At 43.8% G+C, this 21,839-nt stretch overlaps 1 protein-coding gene across 1 annotated transcript; it reads left to right on the plus strand.

The window, feature by feature from the left end:
* Positions 1–819: 819 nt before the first annotated feature.
* LOC134137998 (b(0,+)-type amino acid transporter 1-like) lies at positions 820–10,217 on the plus strand. The gene is made up of 6 exons (XM_062571181.1): positions 820–1,554; positions 3,080–3,213; positions 6,091–6,220; positions 7,563–7,687; positions 8,099–8,186; positions 9,984–10,217. The coding sequence occupies exons 1-6, from the start codon at positions 820–822 to the stop codon at positions 10,215–10,217; spliced, it is 1,446 nt and encodes a 481-aa protein (XP_062427165.1).
* Positions 10,218–21,839: the final 11,622 nt, after the last annotated feature.

Raw genomic sequence — 21,839 nt, forward strand, 5'->3', positions numbered from 1 at the left:
GCAGTGCCTGTGTCCTCTGAATGATATGGTCTGGTGAGCATGCTCATACCTCATGCATACTGACAAAAAGGACCCATAACAAAATCTAATCATAGCCCCTCTTCACTCTTTTCCTTTTGTGCTTTGTAAACCTTGAACGGACCAGAATTGCTCTCTACCATTTTCCATTCTGTCTCTGGACTGTGTTTAGCTGAACATTTCATATCCTTGACTAAGACACTAGAAATGTTCCTTGTTGAGCAAAGTAATGGCAAATTGGGTGACAGGCTTGTTTGACAGCTTTTTAGAGGGGAATGGAGATGCAAGTCAGCACTACAGCACTTTCCTGAGTATGGACTTTTAATCAAAGAATAAAGTACAGATTTATGGAGATTCTGCTTATCTGAAATTTTTTTCAGATGCCAGGTGAAGCCTAATTTAAAAGAGAGGTGAGCTGGTTCACAATTCTGTAAGGTGCTGAGTGATTCTAAAGTGGTGCTGAATGCTATTGATTACCATTATTTGCAGTGGCAGTCCAGGATAATCACATTTGGCAGGATCTGAACCACCATAAATGAGCAAGATAAATGGGTAATAAAAAGAATGCAATATAAGAAAAGTAAGTTTGTATTTCTTGTTTTTGAAGCATACATTATGGATTAAGTCTTTCAGGAAATATGTGCTGTGTGTTATAAACCTTTACGGATTACAGGATTACACAGTGTTCATCTTAATTGACTTTAGTAATGATTAACTTAAACCTAAAAGCCTGAGATAGTCCTTCTTCAAAAGATACTATCCCGTATTTTCTCTGAAGAAGCATCTCCTAATAGTTCCATAATGAGAAAAAGGAAGACAACAGATTCTTGTGCAGATCTGAGTGAAGGGAAGGAGAATTTAAGGCTGAAGCGAGAGGTCGGACTGATTAGTGGAGTGTCATTAATTGCAGGCACCATGATAGGCTCGGGGATCTTTATGTCCCCTGAGTGGGTGCTGTATTATATGGGGAGCCCGGCCAGCAGTCTCCTTATCTGGGCTTCATGTGGACTCCTGGGCATGTTTGGAGCCTTGTCTTATGCTGAGCTTGGAACAATAATTAAAGAATCTGGAGGAGAATATATTTACCTCTTGAGGATTTTTGGTTCTTTTCCTGCTTTCCTTTTTGCCTACACTTCTGTTATCCTGGTGAGACCAGCGAGTTTGGCAGCTGTCTGTCTGAGCTTTGCTGAATATGCTGTCGCACCATTCTACCCTGGATGTTCATCTCCTCAGATTGCCATCAAATTTACAGCTGCTGCCTGCATCCTGCTTTTAACTATCATCAACTGTCTCAACGTGAGGTTGGCGACATCTATTATGAACATTTTTACAGCTGCCAAACTCTTGGCTTTGCTTGTGATTGTGGTGGGAGGGTTGGTGCTGCTTGCCAAGGGACAAACTCAGAGTTTTCAGAATGCTTTTCAAAACACGACTGCAGGTATTGGGCCTGTTGGAGTGGCATTTTATCAGGGGCTGTGGTCCTATGATGGGTGGAACAACCTGAACTACATAACTGAGGAACTGAAGAAACCTGAGGTGAGTGAGTGAGCTGGATTTTACTTACTTAACATTTCTATTAAAATGTTTTTTTCTATCTATTTTTGTGTTAAGAGGGGTAGTCAAGAGATTAGAGCATCAAGTAAAGAACACTGAGCTTTCCTTCTGTTTTGCTTTGTGCTCTGGGGCAGGACACTCTTGAATGTGTCCAAAAGGGCTATGGAGACAGCAAAAATGGGTCTTTAGGCAAAGCAGCAGCCTATGTACAAGAAAGCACTAAAACAGCTCAGTGACTGGGAAAAGCTATTAGGTTGGATGTTTTGGGGATGAAGTCTTAATATTCACAGGGTCTTACTCTAGGCACCTAGATTTATGCAGAAAACTACTGCCACCTCACTTCTCCTGTAATCCGTAAAAGGTTTATAACAACACATTTCCTGACAGGCTTAATCCATAATGTATGCTTCAAAAACATCTCTCTCTCCTCATTGCATGGAGGAGCCTCAAAGCAAACGAAGCTGTATTGGAGAGGGAATTTAACACCAAAAAACCTTTGTTTTTAATATCTACTTCTTAGGCATTGCGATATCTATGTTATAGGTGCTAAAATAGCTCACTTGCATCTCATGTTGGCTCTCTGTGCTACACTTCCTCTTCTCATAGATCAGGCATTACAGCACTGAACAATTCGGTGTTAAGAAGAGCTATGTGAGTTCAGAGGGTATTGACTGTTCTTTCCACCAGTGCAGCACACAAGATTTTGCAGACTTAAATGAAAGTGCACAGTTAAATATTAACCTGAATGACAACAAATATCTTAGATCATATTACATATTCTCCCAGAGGACTGTGAGCACTGATATTCAGACCCTTGCAGGGTCAGCATAAGAAATTGCCGTATCCTGTCCCACAGTGGGAATGAGGAATGCAAAAACTGGTATCTCAAGATTTCAGATGTATATATAATTGCACTGTGATCACTCTTAGCCAGTGTGATCACTGTGACCACTCTTAGCTACTGAGTAATTGCACTGTGACCACTCTTAGGCATTCCTAGCCACTTCTTTCAGTTGCATAAAGCCAGTTTACTGATTTTCCTGAACCTTAAAATGGTCTATGGAGTTCTAAGATAGCATCCTTTCACTAGGAAAAAAAAAGATAAATTCCTTCCTAGAACAAATTTCCCTTGTGCTGCCCAGCTTTGAACCTTGCTAACTGTTAAATGGGCTGCAATACACACTGGTACTTCATCCACGTCAGTGAGATATTCATGGGAAAACGCAGCACACCAGAAAACGTGATGAGCTGGCAACAAATAAACCAGCATTAAAATAATTAATAAGCATGGAACAGACATCATGGGCATACCTGATATTTTTTGAAGGTTGATGTAAAAAACTGCCTTGAGAATATGAATCTAAGTCTACTGTGAATGTATTCTCTGGGAAGGACTGGTGAATGAATGAGTTGGAATGAGAGATACAGGCATCAGCAAAGATAAAACCCCCAAAATCCTAGTGCAGGCCTACATATGCAACAACTAACATTGTCATCTCTGTTCCAGGTGACCCTCCCAAGAGCTGTGATGATTGCTATTCCTTTGGTGACATGCCTGTATTTACTAGTAAATGTGAGCTACTTTGCAGCCATGACTCCATCTGAACTGCTGTCTTCAGGAGCAGTGGCTGTCACTTGGGGGTGAGCTCTGTTTGTGGTAACAGCCAAGATGGTCCAGTAGCAAATAGGTTCCCTCTTGAAATTCAGAATATTTCAGCGCTGTTCCCAATGGGAATGATAGCACCTCACTGGTCAGGCCAGGAAGACCTGTCAGGCATTTACATGTTACAAAGAAGCATGCTGCCAGTCAGCTCTCTGTGACCTTCAGGGCAGCATGTAGCCTTTCTCTCATCAAAGACCAGGCTGACCTGCCCAGTCTGGCCCAAAGACACTGAGGCACACCTTGGCTACCAAGCTGAGGTGCTCTGCAGTGTGCCCCTGTTAGCCTGCTCCATCATTCACACTGGGAAAACATTCCCTTGTAGCCCATGTTTTTCTCCAGGGAGACTGGCTGTAAAGAAGGCATAAAGTGCACAGTGGAGCATCTCCCCATAAACACTGGTAATGCAGCTAGGATGAATATCAAGAACTGGGGACTGGGAAATGTCCCACAGTTGAGGTGCTTCCAGAAAATGTGAGAAGACAATGTACTGCCCCATTAAGGCAAAGGCAGTGTTGTGGAAGTGAGACAAGAGCCAGCTTGGTGAATCCTGTCCACTCAGCACCTGGAAATTAGACAAGACCAGAGTATATTGGTTCTGTTTCCCCATCGATGGAAGAGAAAATGACAGTGATCTCTTCATCATGCTTTGTGAAGGACAGGTGTTATGCATGAGTTAGGTTGGCTTTGGTAGTTGTAATTTTAAGTTGGCTTGGGCTTTTCCAAAGTGCTTAAAAAATGTTTTTATATATCACCATCTGAAGGGTAGTGTGTTGTCAAACAGGCTCTGTGCAGGACAAAGATTTCAAGATGAGAAGGAAGGGACTGTATTGAAAAATGCAGGCAACAGAATTCCACCAGTGACTTCTAAGCAGCTGATCTTCCACCAGAATATCCAATCTCTGTCTAAATATTTCCAAACACACAGAATCAATGATAGCCCTAAATGAGTTGTCCTGCTGAGACAATGACACATTAGATCCAGAGATTAAGTTGCTGCTCTTCCTCTTCCTAAAAAGTCATTAGTGCCTGTGTATACATTTCACAAGATCTCCAATTTGAAGATCTAACTGAACTCCTGCTTGATGCATCCTTCAACAGCTTTTCATGTCTTTATAAGCAGGTATTTTTAAAGGTGCTTTGTTTGAACAAGTTACAAAGCCTCATTAAGCTGCAATGGTATGAGGTTTTTCTGTACTTCCTTCTTGTCATTCCTGATGAACAAGTTATTTTTAAGCTTCCTCTTTTTTAACACATTTCTTTTTCCTGCCTAATTAACTTTTTCATGCCTGAGAGTGCAAATCAGGAAGAAACATTGAGCTGGAAAGCAGGGCACTCAAAAACCTGGAGGACAGGTAGACACAGGCTGAGGAGGGTGCAATGTTTGTGGTGCACAAGCAAGAGATGTAGTAGCATAACTAGGCCATTGAGGAAGGACAGAAGGAGTATAAAGAAGCCAGAGAAAGAAATGTAGCATTTCTATTCAGCCTGTATAAGAGAGCCTGTTGAAGAGCGACATTGGTGGTGAGAGGTCCAGCCAAAAAAGGAGCTAGCAAAACTCCTCTCGGCATTCCTTTGATTCCATGGCTTTAACAGCAACTGCAGATCTCAGTGGGTTTGTAGGAAGTCACTCACAGTAGTGCCTGCAGTTCATTTTTAGCACCCAAACACCAAAGTGCAAATCCCATAAGTGCAAAGTACATTGTTACAATTACTGAACATTTTATTTGAAATTTTGTGATATGTGCTGTTTTCCTTTGAGATGTTGAGGTTTAGAGTCATGTGATCATATGAAGTGTCCAGATTCTGTTATTTAGAAAGAGGGAAACTTTTAGTTAGGGTTATGGCAAGTAGTTTTATAACTTGAACCCTAAAAGGCCAGAACCCAGATACTAAACTAGTAAACTACATTTTAAAAAGTTTTGTGGTACATAGGCTACTATCATGGTTTTGGAAGGCCAAACACTTGATTTTTGAACATTTGTGACAGATTGTCCTGAAAAAGAGTACATACAGCTTAAAGTCACAAAATTCAGAAGGGAATATAAAGTATTGTTAAAAAATAGTGATACTTGAATTTGGGGGTTTTAGCCAATTAGATGAGCAATGTATGTGTGTGTATTTCTGTGTGTTCATGTGTGTGAGCACTTGTGATAATTTCCCCAAAACATCTGCATTTTGTTACTCAATTAGTATTCTTAACTTCATAGTGCTTCATTACAAAAGATGAATACCACTTTTAGGTCAGAAAATTATCATCTCCTCTAAATATCTACCTCCAACTAAATTTGCAACCCTACTTCTATTATGAAGAAACCAAATTGCAAATGTCTGTATATGGTTCAGAGTCAAACTTCTAAAATCCAACTATTGTTTTGGCTTAAGCATGTTTCACAGAGGAGCAGAAGAATGTACATGCAGATCTTTAAGTTTAAATTCTCAGGGATATTGGGTAAGAAGTTATAATGAAAATTATTCCTTCAGTTTTGGTGGCAACAGTCCTTCTACAATTTCTCATCTAATATTGTTTTTTGTAATAGCAATACCTCCAGGATTCACACTATAGCAGCTGTATACAAAAATGTGTTTTTTGCCTGTTGTGATGCCTTATACACCACGGGAATGTAGACAGACATAGACACACACCCGGCAGGAAGAAAAACTGCTTCTTCTGCACGAGACAAAGCTACTAACAACCAAATATTTTGAGAACTGGAAGAAGGCTTTAAACTATTAGAAAGACTTTGGAAAAAACTTCCTGTGAGACTAGTGTAGAAAAGAAGCCTAACTGGTTCTAACATGAGTACTTGATACATTTATGAGCAGGATGATATGATAAGAATTCTTTTCCACCTCAGGGACAAAGTCCTGGGCAGCTGGGCATGGCTGATCTCCTTGTCTGTCGCACTATCTACATTTGGTTCTTCGAATGGCACATTTTTTAGTGGAGGCCGCTTGTGCTACATTGCTGCAAGGGAAGGACATATGGTAAGGATGAAAAAGGGTTTGCTTTGAGCAATTTTACTTTCATATGACACTAAAGCAGAAAGGAAAACACGGTGTATGTTCATCTACTAGAGCAATAGCTCTTCAGTGGTTTATTTCTTGCTCAAAGACTTTCTTCTCTTGCTTTTTCTAGTGTAATATATACAGTCAGTCTTGACTTTCCTCTTCAGCCACATAATTTCAGAGGGTTTTTATGGACAGATACCTGATTTACATCTACCTTGAATTTTATGAGCAGCTTCGAAGTCAAACAATCAAAATTCTGCTGTATTGGAGCATCTGGCAGAGGCTCTAGGGTGACCTAGCTTATATACCTAACAGTGAGTGGAAACTTGGCTGTGCTCTGGGAATAGTAGGAGAAATCCTAGCAGTCCTGGCCATGGCTTTGTTTGCCATGTCATCTCTGCAATGAAGGTATCTGCACATTGGCTCCACTTCCTCTCACTACTTGAGTTGAGCTGCATTTGTTTTCCTCTGTTTTGAAAAGGTGTGTTGTGTTTCTCCCGGACCTTTTTCCTTTTTTGGTCCTTCCTCCCTGCACTGTCAGGCAATTCTCCTCTCAGGTACGAAGGACACCATTCACAGGAGGCTGATGTCCATGAATGGGTTTTTCTTACTGGTGACAGTGTCTGACATATGCCAGAAAGCCCAAGCTCAGCACTTGACAGAGAATCTGAATTTAACTCTACTAGACTGAGTAGGACCTGAACTCTTACTGCACTTCTCAGACATCAGTGCTGTAGCACAAGTGCTGGCATGATATTTTGATTGGAAATGAAAAAAACCAAACCTTTCTCATTAAAATTTCCCACTCATCCAAGCAATGAACAGGCTAGTAATTCTCTGAATGTTCTGGAACAAATAATGCCTTGTTTTCTGGTTGGTTGCATAAATGTTTAAGGAGTAGTCCTTAATTTCTCATTTTGCAGTAAGCCTAAGAGCAGTCAAATCCCAGAGAGATGTAGCAGAGGGCAGGGGAGTGGCACCATGCACAAGGCCAAATTTGCTTACTTAAGATGATCGGAAAAGCTCTGATTTGATTCTCAGCCTTAATCTGTCATGCTCGTAGTCTGAAAATCTCATCTTGTCTGCCTAAGCTAAGCAAATTTAATATGAAATCAGTGAGACACAATAAAAATATCCTTGGGGGGGGGTTCCATGTTTACATTTCTTGGAGATTAACTGCTTTTGTATTATGAAGCTTATTTGATGATTAAGAGTGGATCTGGCTGCAGGCAGAACTCCCACTGGTAGCTGAGGGGGATGAGTAAGTATCTGTCTGAGTACATGATATGATCGTATATTGTTTTACTTTGGCTTTCAGCCAGACATTCTGTCTATGGCTCATGTGCAATGCCTCACACCCTCCCCTGCTCTGATATTTACATCTGTTATGTCTTTAATAATGATACTATTAGGAAACTTCACCACCATCGTGAACTTTTTCAGGTATGTATAGCATTTCTGTTTATATCCTCTATGATCCTGGTTTTCAAAATTGTTTTAGAAGTATTTTCTTTTAGTATTTTTTGAGCTAGGACTATTACTTTCTAACTAATATTGTGGTTGGGGGGAAGAAAGAAAATAAAGAATTTAAGAACTAGCATGCTTGCAATGCATGATTGCTTCTGTAACTATAGACTTGACTGGACATGATTCATCCTTGTATTCCAATTAGTCTATAATATCCAGATCATTGTAAAGTTCTGATCATTTGTGCTTGAAAGGAAACGAATGTAAGAATTATTAAAGTTATATCAATATTATCATTTTTAATCAGAGATATGTACACCTAGGATCTGCAAGGCAGGACTGATATTGCTGCATGATCTCACCCCAAGCTTTATGATTTTTTTTCAGTTTTATAGCCTGGTTTTTCTATGGCATGACTATTTTGGGTCTTCTATATTTAAAAATCAAGAAACCAGAACTGCCAAGATCTTACAAGGTGAAGTAATAATAAAATTAACCCCCCTAACCCTTGTCCTTTACTGCACAAATGGCTAAGAGAGCATTATGAGGAAGGAGCACTGTGGTGGGTGCTTACAGATTTTATGTGGTTGTCCTTCCTTTTTTAAATTCACATTTTGTCCCAGCAAATTCAGTGAAGAGCAAGATAGTGTGGAAGTGTAGGCAAAAGTCAAGATTGAATTCTCCAGCTTGATAAGCTAATAATGTACTCCCCCCTCACTGCAGAAAATACATCCACCATATCCTCATTTTCTTAGAAATTTGAGAGGAAAATTAAGATGATTCTGATAAACAAAGCCATTACCTATTTATGCTCTCAGAGTTCAGTCACCCACCTTAGCTTATCCAGATGTAAGAGCCTTGCAGAAGACAAAAATCTCTAAGAAGGTCCCAAGTCCTTTGGCATGTCTAGGAGACAGATGTGTTCCCCACAGACTTGCCTAGTGAAAGGAAATTTACAGTTACCTGTGCTTTCCCTTTGGTACCATGAGGGAGTTGAGTTGTAGGATTCCCTCAAGGGGTGAGGGAAACACTTTTGAAAGAAAAGATCTTAGGAACAGTGGGGCTTGTGGGACCGTGAATGCAGGATAGCAGCTTTTCCTTGAGACAGGCAGAATGAATGTCCTGGTTTTCAGGGGATTCTTCCAGGAGATGACAAGCTGTGCAAAGCAATAGTGAATGCCCTGAAGGGCCTAGCCGTGAAGCAGAAGGGCAGTGCCCTATCAAGACTTCCAGTCAGTAGCTTCTGTGTCTCTCTCCCAAGATTAAGATGCTGGATGAGGATGTTTAGCCAACCTGTTGGCCAAATGGGATTCAGGCAGAAGAAGTTCTGTTTCTGTAGTAATGTTTCATACACTGTTTATAGCCTTTATCTTGAAGGACTGACTCTTTTCTCAAGCTCATATCTGAAAGACCCAGGTCAACTGACAACTTATGGCTATTGGCCTGCAGAGTCGGTCTGTGTGTTGCAGGGTTATGTCTAAGGGGAAAGATTTCCCTTGGTCTGAAAACAATCATTTTTATTGCCATTTTGCCAGAAGCGTTAGAGCCCAGTAGGGAGGGAGCAGAATGGAGCATTCCACCAAAACACATGAAGCCGATGGCCATGCTCTTACTGCTGGGCATGACCAGCACTTACCACACCTTTTCAGCAGAAGGCACAGAAGTAAACAATGAAAAATCCCAGCTGGAACATTCATTTTTCAACTTGTTACAAGATTTTTTCCTCTTGTACGGTCACTAACATTTGAATGAGAATGGCTTCAAATTTAAATGCCTTATGGCCAAACTTACTGAAATAACCTTTGAGGTTGGCTGTCCAGCCATCTGTGAACATCTGAAGGCACCTTCTTGCCCAGGGGTGGTACGATTCAGCTCTATGTGATTTATGCACAAAGGTGTGTGTTTTGCCCACTGCTCAGCTTTTCGACCCCAGGCAGTAGGGCAAGCAGGAGTGGGCCTGGTACTAAAAACAGCAGTTTGCATCGTCAGGTCTGGGAGAGCAGGGAAGACTAGTGATTGGGATAGGTGGCAGTGGGTAGCTCTGGAAGGGGTAATGAATCTTAGAGCAGGAGTGTACTGGGCATCTAGATGCCTGGATTAATCGAGATTCCTGGATAATACCTCAGGCTGCAGCAGAGCTTCACCTAAAAATGAACCTGTTCTCACAAAGAAAGGCAATACTATGCTGTGAAGCCTCTGCCCAAATTCTAGGATTGTCTAGGTCCTCAGTGAAGGATTACATGATTCCTTACCTTGATGTTTTCTTTTGCAGGTCCCAATCATCATCCCCATAATCGTGTTGATGGCGGCTGTTTACTTGGTGTTGGCTCCCATCATTGATCAACCCCAGATTGAGTTCCTCTACATAGTCCTATTCATTTCCAGTGGCATCATTTTTTACTTCCCCCTGGTTCGCTTCAAGTGCCACTCCCCCTTTTTACAGAGGGTTACTTTACATCTCCAGTTGTTTCTGGAAGTTGCTCCAACTGCTAAGAATGGAAACTGAGATAACATCCTCCTAGGGTATAGCTGGCTGCCCCTGCTGATTTATTCCAACACCTTGGTTTTCAAGCTCTGCCACAAAATATTTTTCTGTGAAGGAGAATGAGTACAGCGAAAGCGAACCCAAAATGTCTAACTAAGAGGGACTAGAGTAATGACTTCTCACGTTTCCTTGAGTGTCTCTAAAATTTGCAGACAAATTTTTCAGCTTTGCCTTGCGAAATTGCAGGCTGGTTCAAGCAGAATATATGCTTCTTCATTTTCGGACATGGGAAGAAGTGCCCTCCAAAACCTTAGCACTTATTTTTCAATGCAACAAAACACTGTCAATGAAATACTATTTCTATAGCAGCCTAAGCCTTTCCTGGCAATGTCTTTAATAACTTTCACCTAGCTCTGTCTTCTGTGACTGCAAAGCTTCTCAGATAAATAAAACATAGGCAAAAGAGACATTTTCAGAATAAAACAAGCCTTTCCACCCAGATGTCTGCTCTGGGACCATGGATTGCTTCTTCCAGTCTCAGATGCACAGTCACAACAGTTCTTTCTCTGACTCAGCATGTACTCCCACCATATTTTAGCCAAATCTTCCTACATCTCCCATAAAAAAAGCTCTGAGATCGGAAGTGCTTTAAAGCTCTATTAGGTTACTCATTTGAGAATGCATTTATCATCTGAGATCCACCCATTCATGGTGAGGACACAGGCTACATCACTCAAGTACTGGCAATCACCCAATACTCTTCCTACAATTCCCACAAAGACATAAAATTTCTCTTGTAACTGAATGAGAAAAAGAGAATTCTACATATGGGTCAACATATTCTTGTTGTGAATTAAAGAAACCACATACTAGGCTACATTAGGATAAGTGTGGCCAGCAGATCAAGGAAATGTACCTTGAGACTGGATATTGGTAAGGACACACCTGAAATACTGCAGCCAGTATTAGGCTCTCCTGTTAAGAGGGAGTTGTGAAGATGACAGAGCCAGGTTCTTCTTGACAGTGGCAACTAGGGCTAACAGCCACAAGTTGTGGCTTGAGATGTTCAGACTGAAATTCAGGAAAATTTCTTCATGAGCAAGGAAGTGCAGCCCTAGAGCCATGTGCAGGGCAGTGCACTTTGGATAAGTAACCTTTATATATTATTGATTTGTGTATGGATGCAGAGGATCTGAAAAGCAAAAAAGTATCATTTTCTGTGCCAGTTTCATTTTCTATAGCTATTATTGTTATGAGATATTCATTTTATTTATGTTGCCTAGGGTTTACAAGTGGAGGTGTTTCTAACATCAAAACAAGATGCTCATAGAATGGCAGGATGATTACAATAAAATGGACATTAAATTGAAATGAGGTTTATTTTGGTGTGCTTGTTTCTGTTTTCCATCCAAGAAAAATAATTCCATAGAAATATTACTATATGAATATAAACAATTGACACCAGGCTCATCTCGCCTTGGAAGGGAGATTTAAGTGCATGTGTGGGTGCTTATATATGAACACAGTTATTTTCCAAAGTGATTGCTTATCTATTTCAATCTCAGCACATGCAAATCAAGATTTCTCTTTCCTTCACCAGATCTTTGCAGTAGAAGTGTCAGGAAGAGCCAGGATATCCTTACTGTTCATTCTTACAGCACAGTAGCAAACACGATGGCAGGCAGAACTCTGCAGATGTTGCTGAGCTCCATGTTGCAGGTTGTACTGCATGATCGTGGTGGTCGCTGAGTGCTGAGTGCACATCTCTGGGTGCTTCAGATCCCTGGGTCTTGTCCCCCTTCCTTCATGGGCCCTGAGGAAAATAAGGTTGTCAGCATTGCCTCAACATACCATAAGACCTGCACTCCAACTCAGGACCCTGCGTATAACTGAATCTTGTGACTGACAGGTTCACGTGGCAACATGCAACCATCAGACGGGAGTTTTACCTTGATGCACAAATGTGCTTCAGTTTTTTGCTTCAGTCTTTACTGCTATGGCTAGCCCTCAGCAATATCAGACCCTAGAGACAAGAGAGAGAGAGTCTGGAGAAAGGAAGACTTCTCCATAGTCAAGGATGATCGGATTCGAGATCATTTAGGAAAACTTGACACCCACAAAGCCATGGGTCCCAATGGGATGCATCCAGAAGTGCTGAGGAAGCTGGCAGATATTATTGCTAGGCCGCTTTCCATCATCTCTGAAAGGTCATGGAGAACAGGAGAGGTGCAGCTAGGAAATCATGCTTAACCAATGGACAAAGTAGAAAAACAGTTCAAAAATTTTGCCTGTTCCTACTGTTCAGTCTGTGGCTGCCATACTTCATTGACAAGTCACTATTCCTATTCTGCTCTGAAGAGAGAGCTGCAAAATCAACCCAGATTTTCAGCAGGAGGTATGAGTCCTGGAAGAAGTAGGCAGCATCACAACTACATTGCTCCTGGCCCCTGAATTAGGCATTCAGACCTGCCCTGGGTATCTTTCAGAGTATTGCACTGTCTGTTGCAGCCTTAGTCTAGGGCTCTGCCAGCTTACCTCTCTCTCTACTTGTACCTCTAACTGTTTAAGATGAGGATAATGAAACATATGAATCTTGCAGGGCTATAGAGAATCTTAATCCATTCATGTTTGTAAAGTGAAAGGAAATCATCTCACTGAAGAAAGAATAAAAGGTTGCCAGTAATGAGGATTTTTCCCTAGGCCAAGCAGTCCTTCTTACCTACAATCAATATTAAGTGTGGTGCCTGCAGGATACGCATGTTTTCACCCTGGCTGGAGGGCCATTCCTGTAAGTCATGCCCAGCCGAGTCACCACTTTGGTGTCCTTGAATGGATGCCAGATCTTCAGCACCCTCTGCGCAGCTAAGGCACCATCCAGGTAGGAGCTGTGCCTTCAGCACAGCAAGGAGTTGCAGAGGAGGATGGCTCTGTTTGAACACACCTGGAGCATGCTGTAAGATGTCCCTTGGATGCAGCTCTCTGGGATCCCCTGCAGAGGCCTGCAGAGGGGGAGAGAGCATTGCCCTTTGGAGCGAGCTGAAAAGTTTGGACCAGACCCTGCTGGGGTTCACACGTGGCATCAGATTCTCCATGTGCTGGGCACAAGCATGACCACAGCAGAGGGAGCGGTAAGTAGCTTTTCATTCCCTCAGTGCTGCCTGGACTCCAAGACACTGTGGAGGCAGAAATGACCCTTCGAAAAATCTCCCCCAGTCTTCCTCAAGTTGCTTATGGGTTGCTTTCAGCCCAGCTCTCTCCCAGTACCAGTCCTCCTCCTCCTACCCTGAGGTCCAAGCCAACAACCTGCCAACAACCCCGTCTGCTTTTCCACTCTTGCTTAATTTACTTTGAGCAAAAGTATCTTTCCTCAGATTTGTAATGCAAAAGGTAACACCAAAGTGCTTTTCTCAGGAGAAGATGTGAATGGAGGGCTAAGGGTAGGACAGCTGTGGAGCTGTAGGAATATCCATGGACCGTAAGTGGCACACAGGGAAGAAGGTGGGCTGGAAGTTCACTGCGCACCCTTGGGCTAAAACCTCAGTTTTGTTAGCTCAGACAGTGAAAGACGCAGCTTTGAGAGGGTGCAGAAGAGCACGGAAGCCCAGGTGTGCACCTCCCCTGTGCTGCTGTGTCTAATGCACAGGTAGCGATGCCATTGCCGTACAGACAGCTGTTGGAGTTAAGGGCTTTAGTCTGTGAAGATCATTTTGCAGAGGAAATATGTTCCGGTAGATGGCAGTGGCAGACATCTGACTGGTTGAAGGCCTCCATAACGTCATCATCTCCCGGTGCCAGAGGTATCCTTGCTGGGAGAGTGCCAGAAAAGAGCTCGCATAGGCTCGTGCAGGCAGCGCAGGAGCTGGGGAAGCTGCGCTGTGGCAGGCTGTTTCCAAGAAGGACAGACAGCAAAGCTATGCTCACTCGTACAGAAGAGGCTGAGTAAGGAATTATTGCTCATGCTAAGGAAGTCATGTTATGGTACAGCTTTAGCCAGCTTAGCAGCTTGTCATCTCTCTCCTGCTGCCCCAGCTCCACCAGTCCCCTGCAGCCAGCATGCAACCCCCTGCCTACCCGGAGCCTGTTCTAGCGCTCGTATAATGTCATAGTACAATTAAATTCATTGAAATGGCAGAAAAGCTCGTTTGGGGGCAGGTTGAAGAGCTCAGTATATATATATTCAGCTAAGTAAGCTTTATTTGTGATCAGACAAGTGTCACCTCAGGTGCAAGGGAGAGGGGGAAATCATGTGGCTGAAAGTAGGATGGGGAGAGGGGAAGGAGAGATGGAGGGAGAGAGAAACGAAGAGGGAACAGGTCCTCCCCTCCTCAGCAGTGGCTTGCTGTTGGCTGAGCTCCGCTGCCTCCTGAGGCTGTACCCGCGGCACCCTCGATGGAGTGCAGGAGGCCCACCAAAGCAGCCTGGCGAACATGTGGTGAGGAGACTTCTGCTAGGCTGTAACTATTGCACTGACTATTGCACCCAGCCCCAGGAAAAAGGATTCCTCTAGTGGTCATTGCCAAGGTGTTAGCCTGAAGGCTTTTTTGCTTAAAACAGTAGCAATTAAAAAGGAAGACAGCTTATCAGGCTTAAATCAGCACAAGTTCTTGTGAAGTCAGACATAGTCATGAAAACTGAATTATTCATGGCTGTATTCGAAACATAACCATTTCCCTGCCATGCTGGAAATCCAGAAGAAATGCTGCTGCGCTGGAGCTGGATACCCCAGAGGTACTCACTTTTGTAACCTGCTTTAAAAACCCAGCTCTTTGTCTCGTCTTGAGATCAAAGCTCTTTTTTCTTTTGAGTCACCTCGCAGAGCATGTGCCCGCAGAGCCCTGCCTAGTGGGGCTCAAGGCTTGCTGGAAAGTCACAGAGTAAAACTCAAGAGTTAAGCTGTGCAACTGAGCACAGACTGAATACGACTTTCATTTCACTGTCTGATCTGAATGGAAAGAGATAAACATATGGGACAATGGCTAAGGTTCAATTAAAACTAAATTTTCTGTAGCTCAGCGCTCTAGTAGAAGAATAGTAGCATTTATTTATGGCTGGTTGTTCCGTAACACAGAGAAGCTGTAGCTGTGAAGTAGGGCCTGCATTTTGCTAGGTGCTTTATAAATACAGAAGCTCCCTCACCCTGAGAAAATAAGTCATTTTGCCAGAGGCCACCATAATTGCACTGTACAGTTCTTGAGCTGTGCAGAAGAAATACAGTTTTGTTTTCAGTAGAATACAGTTTACATGCTGGAGCCCAGATTCCTGTGCAGTTCAATAGGCTTTGGTCTATGCTGACAATCCCAATGTGCACCAAGCAGTCCACAGGACTGCGTTGGGGGAGAGTATGTTTGCTTTAGGGGTATTTTCTTAGAAGAGATGGTACTAGCAAACAATTTTCCTTCTCTGGTATTCCCTCATATAGGACGGTAGGGGAATTTGCTCATCCTGGGGCAGAAGAGAAAAAGTTATCAATCTGCCAGATCAGTTCGTCCACAAGGACATATCCCCTCCCCAAGAGCAGAGCAGACATCGCTGTAGGCAATATCCATATCCTGGCTTATGCCATGTGAGCAGCCACGGAGATGTCTTGCAAGGCATCGGCACAGCTTCAGCCAGGAATGGACATATGTAAGCTGTACCTCAAAGCCTGCAAAACGATTAATACAAATGAAAAAATAACACCTGCTCTCTTTTGTAAAAAGACATAGAAAAGAAAGTGCAGATGGGGCAAATACTTTAGCTGCGTGCTCTGAAGACGTTCTAGGCAGATTCAGTGAGCCAGCCATGAAAGACATCAACTACAGCTAATTAATTAGCTAAAAACACTTTGAATATTAACAGATTACTTCTGATAATGGCACTGTTTTTTGTTGCTGCTCAGAGCAGCAAATTCTGTGGGCTTACAATGTATTACCTGGCTTTTCCCAAGCCTCTGGGACACATGCTGCCCCTGGGATGCTGAGCATCCTTTCTGTGGGAGAATCCACATGGTGCAAGACATCGTCATGTCATGTGGGCTCAGATTTGGGTCCTGTCTGGGGCTTGTTGTTTTGAACAGCCCCTGGGCTTTTGCCTGTTTTTGAATGCATGGCCCAAAGAAACAGAGAATAAAGGGAGAAATGAGAGCAGGCTGTGAACCTGGATGGCTTTTTGGAGTAGCTGTGAGAGAAAGACTAAGAGATGAAAGAGGCAGAAACTTGTTTTAACAGGGATAACACTGCACCTGCAATGCCATCAGCCGGGGAGGACTCAGTTTTGGAGCTACTGGACAGAAGGAAAAAAAGATTTGGTGAAAACTAGGGTGAAGAAGCAGAGGAAAGTGGGAAGCTGAACTCCGCATACAAGTGTTCTTTTCTACATCTTCATATTACGAACTGAAGAAAACTAAATTTTTCCACTCAGCATTGCTATGTTTAGTAAGATTTCTTATGGGCTTAGCTAGGGACGGTACTTGAGACTGGAGTCCCCGTGTGAAATCCCTGCACAGTGATGAGAGAGTTCCTGCCTCAAAGTGTCTGCAGTCCCAAAAGCAATGCTGAAGAGGTCCATCGTGGGGAGGTCAGGTAGACCTCCTGGTCCCTCTGGGCCCTGTAGGCCCGTTGTTTGCTACCGTGCTCCCTGGGCAGACAGCAGAGACCGCTGGGAATGGGTGCTGAGGTCAGAGGTATGCTTAGGTGACCTGACCAGCTCTGCCACTTCTCAGCAGGATGTCACTGTCCCTGGAGTAAATGGTGTGCACCTTCTGAGTCATTCCTGTGTTTTTGCACTGACAGACAACCCATATCCTAAATTAGTCCTTCTCAGCTGAGCAGTCAGAACATCTTAAATCAGTTGGTTTCCTGCAAGAGAAGGAAAGGTCCTTGAAGGTCAGTGCAACAGCACCTTGCCACTCAGTCTGGTTCCCCTGAAGTAGCCACACGCTGGTGTTATTCCAGGCTGCAGTGGCTTGGGGAGGAACAAATGCAACCATGACTGGTGCAAGCAATTAACCTGTTAAAAAAAAAAAAAAAAAACAAACAAACAAACAAAAAGAAAAAACAGTATATTTTAATCACAAATGTTTAAAACCACCTCTCACACCAGTTTTGGGGACAGACCTGGTCAAATCCTCTATCACTTACTAGTCAGCCTCTCTTCGTGGCTAGTGCAGCTCCTTTGGAGGTCATTGTGGTCTCTCTGAACTCTTCCCCCGAAGTGAACTTTAGCCACTGGTCCTGTTCCAGAGTTTATTCTATAAAAATCCAGGCCAAATCCAGTTTGTTGTCTCTCACAGGCTGGGTGGGTTAGGGGAGCTTTCCAGAAGTCTGATATATTGTCAGAGACTATGGACAGCAAATGCGATCCAGATGTGTCCTTCAGTACGAGGCTTTTCTTTCAGAAGGATTTTTCCCAGATCATTCCCTAGATTTTGCTGACGGGGTTTCTTGTATGACGTACGGCCGCTTGGCTTCCCTCCATGTCCCGGCCATCGGCATCGGTTTCCTGGGGGGAAGGTACAGCCAAAACCTTGACCGACGTGGCGGTGCTTTGCTGTTGCAGCAGCCGTTCTCTCCTCAGAACAACCTGCCTCCTGGACATCACCTGTGCTTGGGGAGCGAGGTCCGATCCCCTCGGCACCCAGAGCTGTCCAGGACCACCCCCACTCCCCGGCACCCCCCTCACTTCTTCCTCAAGAGTCATTGGCAAACAGCTCGCTGAAGGCAGACGAACGCTGCCAGCCTCAGCTGCCAATCTGCCCCCAGTTCTCCTTGGTTATAGCAGGGACCCTGGTCTGTCCCCCCCAAATCCCTTGCTGAGGAAGGGTGCTAACAGGGAGAGAGGAAGACCCTGTCTCTTTGGAGGGCCCCACATCAACCCACCACCTCAAAAAGGCAAAGTGGGCTGTAGGCCTCTCTTCTTCCTGATTGTATGGAGAAAGGACCCCAAAACGGCACCCTCCTTGCATGGGTGTGCCACGCGGTCCGGTCGGGTTGAGTCCCCAAACCCCTCTAATGTAGCTTCCTGGCTGGCTGGGCTGGCACAGCACAGCCACTCCCCTGACTCCACGTTTTAGCCACTCTACAAGGCCCACCTGGATGCAACCCTGTCTAACATGCTCTAGGTGACCCTGCTGAGCAGGGATGTTGGACTAGATGATCTCCAGAGGTCCCTTCCAACCTTACTGATTCTATGATTCTATGATACATCTAACACCTAACTTGGGTCATTAAGACAACAGGGCACTTAAGTCCTGCTACATTTACCTAAAAAAGACTTTTCAAAGCTTACAGAAAGCAAAAAATGGAGCTGAGGACTGAACTTGGATTTCTTATAGCCTCCCAGCTGTACACCAGAAATTATTATGAAAAATTTATTGATTGCAATGAAATATAGCTGCACTGAAAGAGCTAAGGCAGCAGTCCACATGGCTCAGTGTTTCAGATCCTTTGCCTCAATACTTTTCCAACTACCAAGATGTATTTTTTCTTCCAGGAAGACATTTGGCAGCAGGGTTAAACAAATCCTAAGGGCTGTTAAAACTTAGACACATCATTGAGAGATCAGTGATGCACAAGAAAAATTTCTGTCTTTATAAATGCTCAAAAGTGCATTCAGTTACTGCATTCTGCTTTTGCATTGAGATTTCCAAACATCTTCCAGCAAGATCATGGGATTACCAGGTTGCAGGTAACCAGATATCAGCGGTGTATCATCCTGTATGTTATTCAGTGAGTTCAGATTTTCATGCCTTAGTGCAATATGAAAATTCAGCAGAGAATTCACTTGAATAAAAAATATATGCCCAGGACTGCAATGCTGAGGAATTTAAACCAAAATCACTTTCAATAAATGCAATCTATTGAGTCTCTTGACTGTCTATTTGAATGTTTCAATTTAAAATGCTGCTTAGAAAGAGTAAATAAAATATCCTTCAGTTCTTAGGATTCAATTTATCCTCAGTTACAACTCATTGAGAGTTACCCCAAGGGTGAATTTGCCCTACATCTCATTTCTGCCCTGGAGTGTTTTCATAACAGTCTGAGTCATCCAAAGCTCCTAAGCTGAATTAATTTCTGCTGCTTTCTGCATCTCATAGTCAATATCCCACAGACAAAGCCATGTCTGTGATTCAGAAAAGTGCTGATTAATACCAAACAGGAACAAGCCAGACACTGCTATTCGTCCCTGGCTGTTCCGAATCAGCTCGCTGGAGTCAGTGTGGTTTTCTGAAGGTCATGAAAGCTGCCAGGTGGCAATAGCAAAAGCCAGAAGCCCTATGGAAGAGACATGGAAGCCACGTGAGTTATCAGGAGCTTGTGGAGGGTCCTGCCCTCATCCCTCCCACAGAGACAGGAGCCAGCTCCAGCGCTGTAGCTGTTGCTACTTAGCTACACCAGCACAGCAGACCTCACTGGCTTGCAATATGCACTCTCTAACATGTCTAAACAGGCAGCAGCAAGTACTTCTACTGCAGCTTTGGCCTTAGCAAACCTGTCTAGCACTCCTTCGCTCATGCACGTGGCTACAGCCTGTTACCTGCCTTCATTCCCTGCTGAGGACTCCCTGGGGTTTAGCTCCCAGACTGTTCAGCCTGTCCTTGTCCTGCAGGGAAGGTCCTCTTTCACTCAGCTTTTTGCTTTTGTCTGCTGGCATAGCACTGAGCGCAGTTAGGAGGGAGGAGACAAAGATCCTGTCTCTTAACTGTTCTTCAGCCCTTGCGATAGTAGTGGAGTTGTGGGGCTGGGGAGGGCAAGCTAAGGGATGTCCCAGCCCATCTCCAGCCTGGGCTTCTCTTTCCCCAGTGCAAAGCAGAGCAGCAGCCCTGCCCTGCGCTGGCAGATGGCTACTTTGAAACTCTCAGCAGCCCTTGGCTATGTGGGGGGTACAGGGGGTTCCTGGCTCTCATCTTGGGTAGGGATGGTTGCTAGAGCCTCACACAGAGAGACAACTACAAAGATCATCTGCAGTGGGGAGCTGTGCCTTGGGATTTCTCACATCCTCCACATGTTGGCAAGGTACTGAGAAGCTACACGTGAGCAGCGAGCTTGAGGCAGCTGGATTTTTCAGCATTTTTGACTATGCTCTCAACTGCTTTTTCAGTTCCAGGCAGAAACACCGTCCCAGCCTATGAAGCAGAAGAAGCCCTAGTGGGCACACAGCAAAGACCCATATGAGCTCTGAACTCACAGTCTCCAAACATGTGCAGATCCTCCTGCAATTTCAGCTAGGCCAGCAGACGTTTCACCTGTGAATGAAGCAAGCAGGGTAAGTTTGATTGTGTTTCCGCTTTGTAACCATTGAGCTGTGTGTTCCCTACAGCAGGGCCCTGTTAGGAGTGGTGGAGGGTGGTGGGAGTGGTTCTCCTGTTGTGCTTTGATGCATAGGCAGATGGTGCAATCAAGTTAATTAACAGCACTGAACCCAGTTTGCCAAGAACCTATTGATTTTCCAGAAGGGTAACAAATTTTCTCTGTATGTACGAGCATTCAGCCTGAAGTGATTTGCTATAAGCCCGAGAGAAATCAGCTTTCCGTGTGATTTAGGGAGGGTGATGTTGCATCCAGACACATGCCAATATGATCTTTCTTGAGAATCATTACATTGTGCCTCAGTAATTAATTAGAAATAAATAACATTTATCTTTAATATTAATTTGTAACTGAGCTAGGACAGCAGGCTGAATGCCAGGATCAGGTTCTATATTAAGTGGAAGGCTTCCTCATAAGTCACAGTGCTTAAGGGATTAACCCTGGGCTCTTTCTCTCCCTGGGGATCTTAAGATTGGGTGCCTAAACAAGTAGAATGAGATTGGCTCTTTTCTCAACAAATTGAGAGTCTAGGAAGTTACCCTATGACTTGCTTTTGTCTTAAAGTGTTTGATTTGTTGAAGCCGGCAGTAAGGAACTGAAACCCTGCCACTGCTAGGAGCTCTTTCTTCTCGCCTGGGGTGGCTCTGCCCCTTGTGCTATGTGCTGTATAAACGTGTAACCAAAGGATGACCGTGAGTTAGCCACCTCCTTTTTCGATCGCCTTGGAAATCTTCACAGAAATGTGCCAGCAAAGCCTAAAAGTGTTACCATGAGACTCTTTCATATCTGTCTATTTATAAAGTCAAGCCTGTCTTGTGATGGGGATCCAGCTGTCTGGGCCATAGGAGAGGAAAGGAGAGGAAAATAAGTTTGTTTTTGAGATGCTGGATGCTACTCATTCACCAGCTCTTGGCCTTCCCTTCACTTGGGCTTTTGCCTGGTGTTCGTGGCCCTACTTGAGGCAGAAGCATTGGCTCAGTGAATGGGAGTGTTGATCTGCAGCCGCAGCAGATGACCAAGTCTTATGGGACTTAAGCTCCAGTTGTTCAAGAAAGATAGCAAACTCAGGGTCATCCTTTGGTTACATGTTTCTCACAAGACAGGGGTAAAGAGAAACAAAAGTCAGAGCTGCCTATCTTACGTTTCAGAGCACCACTATCTGCTAGCAATTTATTATGAAGGCAGCCTATATCATGCTTACAGCAAGTCACTGAAAATGTACCTGGACACATTCATCATTTTTAATAGTAGAGCAGTGATTTCAGTCAAATATTGATTTAAAGTTATCCTCCTGTACACAGCTATTTAACGGTGGACAGAGAACCTTCCATAAGATGCATTTGTTATTAGTTCTCTT

The sequence above is a fragment of the Rhea pennata genome, chromosome 3 (genome assembly GCF_028389875.1).
Source record: "Rhea pennata isolate bPtePen1 chromosome 3, bPtePen1.pri, whole genome shotgun sequence".
In the NCBI taxonomy this organism is placed as follows: Eukaryota; Metazoa; Chordata; class Aves; order Rheiformes; family Rheidae; genus Rhea; species Rhea pennata.

What these genes read in the sequence shown, in the direction of transcription:
- LOC134137998 (XM_062571181.1), top strand. Translation starts at nt 820, where the DNA reads ATGAGAAAAAGGAAGACAACAGATTCTTGTGCAGATCTGAGTGAAGGG. An exon ending in AGGAACTGAAGAAACCTGAG is followed by an intron (nt 1,555 to 3,079) that starts GTGAGTGAGTGA and finishes TCTCTGTTCCAG; the next exon opens with GTGACCCTCCCAAGAGCTGT. An exon ending in AACTGCCAAGATCTTACAAG is followed by an intron (nt 8,187 to 9,983) that starts GTGAAGTAATAA and finishes TTTCTTTTGCAG; the next exon opens with GTCCCAATCATCATCCCCAT.